Source organism: Nylanderia fulva, unplaced genomic scaffold (genome assembly GCF_048542155.1).
Source record: "Nylanderia fulva isolate GAGA-0341 unplaced genomic scaffold, ASM4854215v1 Scaffold52, whole genome shotgun sequence".
Lineage (NCBI taxonomy): Eukaryota > Metazoa > Arthropoda > Insecta > Hymenoptera > Formicidae > Nylanderia > Nylanderia fulva.
In genome coordinates, this window is record NW_028190610.1 from 1,089,138 (window position 1) to 1,099,161 (window position 10,024).

Genomic DNA, 10,024 nt, shown 5'->3' on the forward strand with positions numbered 1-10,024 from the left:
TATTAAGTTTAATATTTTATTTAAATAATTTTTTAAAATTAAAATGTAAATTTATACAAGAGAGAAGAAGGAGGGGGGAGAGAATAGAGAAAGGTAAAGAGAGAATTGTGTCATTTTATTTATTGTAAACTAAAAAATGCTGATCATAATTAATAGTATTAAATGTATAAACAATTAATTTCAGTAATAATATATATATAATTCTACTACTTCAAACAAAATCGTAAAAATACGAAAATCTTGATGCGTGCAGTCATATAGTTTTATAAAGCTAAATATAAAAGCATCGGATAGTAATACATCAAAATAAACACTATATAAAGTAGTAACAATAATAGTACGTACATAATAAAAAATTATTTATATGAAGTACTTCCACGTATGCAAAGCTGCAATTTTTTTACATCCACCGATTAGAAGAAAATTCTTGCAAAATATTGTCTCTGCTTCTCGATTTGATTTTTGCGAATACTTTCAACCTTGATTATAATATAGGAATATAAGTCATCTTTATCTATCACACGGTCACTCATCTAAAACAAATCGTATTATTAAGTATAATATAATTAGATAAATATAGTAATCTCATTCCGCATTATGCAAATCTTAATATATATAAACAAAGATTGTCATAATGAAATCAACATATTGATTATATAACAAATAATTAAATATAAAAATAATATTCAGAAATTAATCAGATAAAACAATATTTCATTTTCTTTTGCTTTCCATAATAATATACATATATTAAATTTACCTCCTTTATTCGATGTCTTTTAAATTGATCTTCTGTGTTCACTTCAATTACGTTAGCTTCTACAATACTATCAGAGTGTCTCTCTATTAACTATAATGTATAATTTTAATACCATTATTAATAAAGAACGTTATGGTAACATTATAACAAAATTATTTTAAACATTAAATAATATATATTAATATCGCATTATTATCATATTTTGTATACATATTTAAACATGTAAAATTTTTACCAGAGCTAAATTTTCGGAATATACGTTACTAATCATAATAATTAATGCTGCAATTATATTAAGATTTCTAAAAACAAAAAAAATCAGATGTATATATATAATACATATAATAAACTTTTGTACAAAATATTTATAAAAATATGTTACTTTACTTTGGTTTTATTTCGTTAAAATTATCTAATATATACATCAGTATATTTGATTTATTCGCATGCTTTGTAATAAAATGTAAGAAATTGTGAACGAGAAATTCATCTTCTTGTTTTGTAATAGTGTTCTGATTATGACTTAAATAGTGTTTGATAAAATCAGTATCTTCAATGCAAGCCACGTATTCTGAAAATTTAATGTCAGTTTTTTTTAATCCTCTATTATACACTGTTTCAAAAGTGGTCTCATTTCTCGTAGTTTTCATCAAACCTCTACAATATGTCCATGTCTTCCACCATGGCAAAAGTCTAAAATATAAATAGAATTTAATTTTATTATTAAAGATTGGCGTATCAACTCATTTGAACATTATAGGAGATATCTACATGGAAATTTGATTAAGAAAAGCTAAATATATATAACAATATTTACCTGTGTTTTATAGGATCTTGGAGATGTTGTTCTAATTTATTTTTCGCTTCTTCCATACAATTGATTTCACCGAGAAAACATGCCCATCTTGCAGCTTCTTGTCGTAAACATATTCTAAGTTCGTCTGCATCATTAATTTCTTCATATTTGATTTTTGCAAGTAAGTCGTTTAATATAATTTTTAGCCTAAATATACCCTAAAAATCATTAAATATATATTTCTTTAATATGTTTATAATTATAATTCATCGACAAAGATTTTAAGCATCCAGCTATGTATCCAATAACAATGTTATATATTAATATTATTGACAGTAGTAAAAATCATACATTTTGAAAACTGTTCATCGCGTGAGTGATTATTCAAACTGAATTAGTTTGCACATTTATGTGAGACGTAATAATATGTAAAACTTTATCGCTAGATATATTTCTCTATAAATATTTAAATTATTTGTGATCAATCAGTGTATATATAAATATTTAAATGTAATACTTTCATTGAAATTGATTAATATTTACCGCAAATTTTTCAGTTTTTTCTTCCACTGGAAAAATACTAAACATGTATTCCAGAGCTTTAAACATAGGATACCATGCGATATAATCTTCTTCTTTACCCAAATACGATGTGATATTCCAGAATATAGAGGCGTTGAGGTGACCTGCTATCACTAAATGAAATACATCATCGATAATTTGGGCACGATTAAGAACATGAATTGTCGTAAAATCATAATAGTATAGATAATATGAAATTCTTCGCCAATTCTCATCATCATAGTTAACGCGGTAATATCCTGTCGAATAATAAATAAATTTTAACAATTTTTATTATTTTGAATAATTTTTATTATTAATATACACTTAATTTCAAACATTTTTGTTTAATATTTTCGTTTATAAAAATTATAAATTAAAAACGTATCAAAAATTCTATAAGATGCAAATACATATTGAAAATTAATTATAAATTAAAAATGAAATTGTGCGAGATATTGTTGTATAGCATAAAATAAAATTGATACTAGTTGTGCATATATATAATAATTATTTTATACCAATCAGCAAAAGTTCTGTAACATAAAACTGTACAAGAATTTTATTTCACGTGTATACTTATATTAATACACTAATTTTATAAATATAATTAACGTTTTAATCATTTTTATTATTATTAGAATAAAATATTTCTAAAAATATAACTTTAATATTGAATGATATTATGTAGAAAACGCCGATATATATCTTATTAATTATATATAATAATACAGAACAGTATACAAAACATTTTAAAACTATGGTAGTTATATATAAGAATATCTCAGATTTATATATAATTATATGTAAAGCAAAAAAAAATATAAAATAATGTCAATTGTGTATGTGTGTAAAATAAAGATGAGTAATAAGTCATGATAAGTCAATTGGTCGATATTTACCAATTTGTTGTAAATTGATTATAACCCAACCATCTTCTTCTGATGAGAATGAAATAACATCATCCTGTGATTTGCATAGCGCGCGGTGATCAAGACTGTTAAAATCGGGAACAGATTGGGTAGTATAAGTTACAGGTAAGCAATCAATTTTTAATGTGTCGGGATTTTGTATCGATAAATATATTTTCGTCTTTCCCAAAAGACCATAATTTCGTTCTACTTTGATGAGAGGACAATGCTCTTCTAAAATCCAATTTGCCATTGTTTGTAATGATAATTGAAGTTTATCTAGCTTATTTGCATCAGCAACAATTTCTTCCAAAAAAGTCATAAAACTTTGACGATGAAATTGGCTAAAATCACAAAGTATGTAAATTATGTAAAAATAACATTATAAATAAAATTAAATTTGTATTTATAATTTTAATACTTTAATATTATAAAAAATTTTAATAAATACTAAGAAGCAAAATATAATTGTACTTATTTGTATTTGTATATATCTTACATTTAAATTATAATAATAACATAATAATCAATATAATTTAATAATTTTATTTAATTTGTTAGGCATTTCTTTATACTATTACTAGTAATGCCAATTTATCACTTATTTCGAGTACTTAATTACTTATTTCGAGTATTTAAATTACTGTATATCATATTTTAAATATTCGAAGTAAGTGATTAATTGGCGTTATTAGTGATAAATTTCTACAAGAGTTAATAATACAGATTATATTTGGAAAAAGTATTGACAGATGAGTTATAAAATGATTAATAAAAGAAATAACAAAACAAGAAATGATATACAAATATAATAAAAGAGATTGTTCTACGAAAGAAATAAAATAAAAATAAAGAAAGTAACAAAAAAAAGATATACGTGTCAGATATATTTAAAATAAGATTAAAAAACAAACGTAGCACAAAATGTAATTAAAAAAAGCAGATATTATAAGAATAATTATAGACGATATGAAGCAATAAAGGAAATAATAAAAAGAATACAAATTAATTTAAAAATTATTTTGGAAAATAATAAATTATGAAACAAAAATAAAACAACGTTGAATATATGTATTATATGAAAAAGTAAAAAAACAACATATTATTTCAACAAAAGCGGTTTTCATAGTAAAAGTAACGAAAGTGAAGGTAAATCTAGTAGCAGATGTAGGAAAAAAGCAGAATTGTAAAACTAAAAAAAAGCAATATGAAATAATGTCAGCAAAAGCGAAATAATAAGGGACAATATATAAAATTTGTATTATAATAAATTATTTGAGATTAAAATGATTTTATTTTCTTATATTATATACTCACGTGCTATTTGTATATGAGCGAACGCCTTTTTGAAATATTTCTTTGGTTACGGCGTGTTGCATCATGCGCAGTATACAGGGTGCTACAATTTACATCAAAATTATAAATTAGATATATTATAAATATATATTTATTATAATGGTTACATGTAAAGTGATACTATATATTATAAGGCAAAATTATATTTATATATATATATACAAGATACTTTAATCGCATAACAGTGAAATGTCTTCTATTGCCGCACGGTTTATCATTTTATTCTAAAGATAAATTTTTTGTTACAAAGATATAGCAAAACATTAAAAAACCATTTGAATAATATCCTCTACACACATATGCGTAATTATACAGGACACTTCGTGTGTGTATATATATTTATATATATTATTTAGTAAAATATTTGTGTGTATATATATTTATATATATTATTTGGTATAATATACAGGGTGTCCCATAATTCGCGAACCACCGCGAATGGGCAGATAGAGCGTGTTAAACTGAATAGAAAAGTCCTGTATCATTTTGCGATATTTGCAATAATTATTGAGTTATTTATTAAAATATCTAAACCCTTAAGCAGGTAGAAAGCATTATTTGATCGAGAGGCGGCGTCATGCAGCGAGCGGCGAGCAATGTAGTGGCGCCGAAAAGTAAGATGTTACTTTTGATACTAAGCGGCATATAACAAATAAGTCATCCGACATCCACACCGCCGGAAAAACACATATGAGTAAATATAAAAATAAAATTATAAACTTTGTATCAATATAATTAACAAATATTACATACTTTTAAAATTATTATCTCATGATATATTATATCGCAGAGTTTTCTTTATCAAAATAAGTAAAATAAATATCGGATATAATAGTTTCTGATTAATTTATTTTATTTTAGATTTTATACAAATCTGTACGTATAAGTACCGTCCGTCTCTTTGTCTGTCTGACCGCGAACTGCTTCCACATTTGTGGACTGATTTTCATCAAATTGGTACCAAAATTTCGCATATTTTCGGAAATCGCTACTATGTGTTTTTTTTTAGTTTTACACTACTACATACGCATCCACACACGCATACATATATTTATTGATTAATTTTCGCGAAATTGGATATTTACTTATATTTATATATACAAGTTGCAAATTTTTTGGGGAGTGTGATGAGATGGTTATTTTTTAATTTAAAAATTTTTTTAACATAGAGAAGGATATGTTTCCGCGAAAAAATATTTTGCAGATTTCTATGGCAATGTGTTCGAAATGTTCCAAAATATCGAGAAATCACATTTAAAAAAAATTCGTATATAAAACTTTTACCCACGCATTCACACATATATTGATTTATTTTCGGTACCAAGTTCATGAAAATTTTTGGGGTGACGACGACAGACAGACGGACAGATGGACAGACAAATAGATAGATATTAAATAAAGTATAACTAAATATTATATATCTTTGGTTTTGTAGAATAAAAAATTGTGTAAAAACTAGTAAGAGCGGAATCAGTGTTGGGTAAAGGCTTTAAGGCCCGCGTGAAGAGCGAACCGAAAAGCTAGTATAATAATATCAGATAAAGTGATGTTAAAATATAATATAATATAGTATAAATAAAGTTTTCATACTTTACATTATATTTATATGAATGTAAATATTTGAAAAAGTATTTTTAAAAAACAGTTTAATATATTGTATACATATGTATAACATATATTGTTTAATATTGTATACATATGTATATAATGTTAAAAAGAATTTATACATTTTGTAAAAATAATTTGATATACGAAAATCTTGCTATATAAATGCTTAAGTATGTTATCGTTTCCGAGAAAGTGGGAGGTAATAGCATTAAAATTATTTAGAATCACTTTATTGACAGTATTCATTGCAAGCAATGTAGTAAGAGCTTTGTTGAACCAAGAAGCCGATCGAAACGGATTGTTCAGATTATAAAACCATTGCTGTGTCACTTTATGTCCGACTAATTGAGCTACTTCGATTTTGTGAGCAACAGGATATAAATTTTTATCGTAAACGATATCCATTTCGCTGAAAGTAATATTTAAATGTTCGACTGAGAACTTTTGTACATAATAAAATTTCAATTAGCAAATTGGTATTGTAATACGTAACAAATAATATTTTTTGTAATTTTTAATTTAAGTATGAAACAATGATTTTGTGTTAATGCGTAAATCATTGATGAAGAACTTTAGTTTTAATAAATAAAAAAATGTTATTTCTTTTATAGCTTTATTACAATTTTAAATTTACCTTAGGGGATACGATATAGCATAAAAATTTTTATCTTTATGTATGTATATATTAGAACAATAAACTACAACATTTTGAATTATAGTACGAATAAACTTAAATTTTACTACTTAAAATTGTTTTCACAATATCTTATACTTTTGCACATTTACAGAAACAAAAGATATACCTACATGTTTTTCAATTGTATAATTTTGCATACTAATATATAATTTTACTTTTGATGTAATTTTAAGTACTTGTACTCACTTATAAAAAACAAGTCCGAAAACTATTATGCCATTATTAGGGAAATTTGACATTGCAACATGAGTCACTTTCGAAATATTGTTTGACTGTTGTTTCCATGTATTTTTATAGAACAACGTGATATTTTCAGCTACATTCTTTGCAAATGCCATGTGAAATACAAATTCGTTTCTGCACCACATTTGAATATGTTGAGTATTATTATCAACACGTGATAAGTAATTGGACACAATTATTGTTGCAAGATACGGCGACATTGCGGGTGTGGTATCGAAGCGTTTCAATAACATATTGTACTTGTTTTTTTCAGTATTTCGCAATGGCATATTTGACAAAGCCGTGCATTGATTACATCCTATAGATATGCTAAAGGTTGCTTCTAAGAATAAATATTTTTCATCCCAACACGTACTCATTATATACCGGGTGCCTATTATATGAAAATGAGTAACAGCTACGAAACTATACATTTCAAAAAACATAAATTAATGAAACAATTCTAGCAAGCATCAAAATGTTGGAATTTAAAAATGTTTAAATGTAATATGTAATAATATGCATTAAAGGTATAGAATTAGTAGTCTTTATATTTAAATTGCATGATATATAATAATTTTTGAAACATTTTATACAAAAATAATATATATTAATTACAAAGTTGCATGTAATTGCACATTGCACATTGATTTTAATAAACATATATTATTTACTTACGCAGTTTTATTTTTCACATCGAAAATTCTAAAGACTTCATCAGTATAACCAAAATATTTAATATATAAAGTGTAATTTCCTGGTAATAACTCATCCTTAAAAGAAAGGTCAATTATGTCTTCTTGAATATCATATGTCGGTTTATAGAATGTATATTTAATATTCTCATGATGTTTTTCTAAATTTTTAATTAAAACTATATTTTTAAAACATAATTTTTCTGAATATATGTTGTTAATTAATATATTTTGAGTTTTGTTAAGAATGCTTATGCTAATATTGTATTCTCCATAGAAAATATTTCCTTCAATATATGATATATGCTTAATATGGTAATGGATGGGTTTTATATATTCTGATGGTTGATAGCATAAAGACGATTGATTAGGAGTAGAAGCCGTTCCAACGATATACATTATTCCGCTAATTAATAGTAGAAATATCATCGTGTCAAAAAATTTATTTTAGGTCTGCAAAACACACTGTAAGCAAAAGACAAATAGAGAACCTAAATATAGTAATGATGTCTTTTTTAAATCACTAGACAACACAAGAACGCGCTTAGCGCACGCTTTTGATATTATTTCTATTATTCACTTTACAATTGTCAAATTGTTAATTTTTGCGATGACAGTTGCTTGATGCTATAAAAATGATCATAATTTTAATTAGCCGAATTATTATTTTGACTTCTATTTTGTATATATATATTGATAGTAGAATACTAATACGTTTGAGAAAGACAACTTAATAATAAGTAAAAATTAAATTTTAATAAGTTTTAATTTTAATATATTTCACAGGATAATTAATTTTAACGACCATTACTGTCTAATAAATATTTAATAATCACCACCCAACGTTTCGACCATGGGTTTTGGTCCTTCTCAAGTGTACTTAAAATTAAAAACTGTGAACATATTATTCGAATGAAACTTCTTGTCGAATCGTGATAAAATAATAGCCAAGGACTATACAACCTTTAATATATTGACATCACAAATAAGTATTAAAATACACACAGATATTTTTTATAAATAAAAAGGGTACGAGAAATTTTGGAAACAGAATTTTAATAATCTAGTAATAAAAGGACAATTAAAAGTGTCTATTAAAATATTCATTATCTGTTAATTGCAGTATTTTTTAGTTTAAAAAATTATTTATTGGACATCAAACTTTTGTGGGTTTAAGATTATTTCAACTGTGGGGATAAAATTCATTATATATTTCAATTTTATTTTAAAATATTAAATTGAATTGAGAACGAGAGTCGGCGATCGAATATATGTATATATATGACAACGAGGGAAACAATTATAATGAACAGGTAAAGCAAAGTATCAAAACAAGCAAAATATAACAACGGACAGCTTAATCGATATAAGCATAGGTGACCGAAGAATCGATAATTTGTCACTCAGCGAACTCGCTGAAGAAAAAACAAATAGAATTATATCTCGCAAGCAAAAGTTATACCTCGCGGTTATTGCAAGTCATTTATATAATATATTAAATGCAGAATTAAAGCCAATAACAATAATATAACGTCTCTAAATTTATTACAACATTTCAGCTAATAAAACTAATAATTCGCCAAACAACATACAATTCGTAAAATATTATACGATCGATATTATTTGAAATTATCTCTGGATTAAAATTTACAAATAATTGTGAATAAAACTATTCTCTTTATTTCTATACATATGTTGGAAATTCTATAAAATTCCGTCCTACCGTATGATTAAATTGTTTTGAATTTGTAGACACATATATGTTTTATATGTATGAAAATTGTAATGACTTACCGAATATTTCGAAGCAGAATGTTAATTAGAAAACTATATTGATTAAAACTATATATCGTTTTAAAAATGAACTGCAACAAATTAATGCTTTAGAAGTATGCAACGTTGGAAGAATATAATATATTCACACACTTTATTAAAAGTATTATATCTACCACCACGTGGTTCGAAAGACCACGAAAGACTGACTGATTCTCTGTACGTTTTATCATGATAAATATAATGTGTTAGGTCAATAAAATTTCTGAGGTCGTTATATGTAGGTATATATATACGTATTTGTGTGGCTGCATTTTTGTGTAACAGTTGACTTAATTAAGCCTAGCACATTCAAAAGATGCTAACCTAATCAAATAAATAGACATTATTTATACACTTTTCTCAACACTGACTCCGCTATTATTAGTTTTCATACAATTTTTCATTTTACAAAACCTCTTTGTATACAACATTTGCCGTAAAAGATTTCGGATTTCCTTTAATGTTGCAAATTTTTCGGGGTATGCGACGATGGGGTTTTTAAGTAAGTACTATTTAGACTATTTAAGTCTGTCTGTTTGTCTGTTTAATTACTATTTCGAACTACTTTAACATTCTCTGAAAAATTTGCAAAATTGTGGTACC

The 10,024-nt window shown here is 25.1% G+C and overlaps 1 protein-coding gene across 1 annotated transcript; it reads right to left on the reverse strand.

Moving 5' to 3' along the window:
• Positions 1–252: 252 nt before the first annotated feature.
• LOC146721227 (aminopeptidase N-like) lies at positions 253–9,740 on the reverse strand. Its single transcript, XM_085487282.1, has 12 exons — positions 9,401–9,740; positions 7,590–8,071; positions 6,876–7,337; positions 6,137–6,401; positions 4,346–4,434; positions 3,020–3,372; positions 2,100–2,377; positions 1,578–1,774; positions 1,148–1,453; positions 996–1,062; positions 761–850; positions 253–533 (listed from the first exon to the last, which is right to left on the reverse strand). The coding sequence occupies exons 2-12, from the start codon at positions 8,033–8,035 to the stop codon at positions 414–416; spliced, it is 2,673 nt and encodes an 890-aa protein (XP_085343408.1). The 5' UTR covers positions 8,036–8,071; positions 9,401–9,740; the 3' UTR covers positions 253–413.
• Between the last annotated feature and the right edge of the window lie 284 nt (positions 9,741–10,024).

Excerpts from the sequence above, each read along its gene's own strand:
- LOC146721227 (XM_085487282.1), bottom strand. The coding sequence starts at position 8,035 with ATGATATTTCTACTATTAATTAGCGGAATAATGTATATCGTTGGAACG. Across the intron at positions 6,402-6,875 it reads TTCGGACTTGTTTTTTATAA|CGAAATGGATATCGTTTACG; the intron begins GTGAGTACAAGT and ends TATTACTTTCAG. Across the intron at positions 1,454-1,577 it reads CAAGATCCTATAAAACACAG|ACTTTTGCCATGGTGGAAGA; the intron begins GTAAATATTGTT and ends TTTATATTTTAG.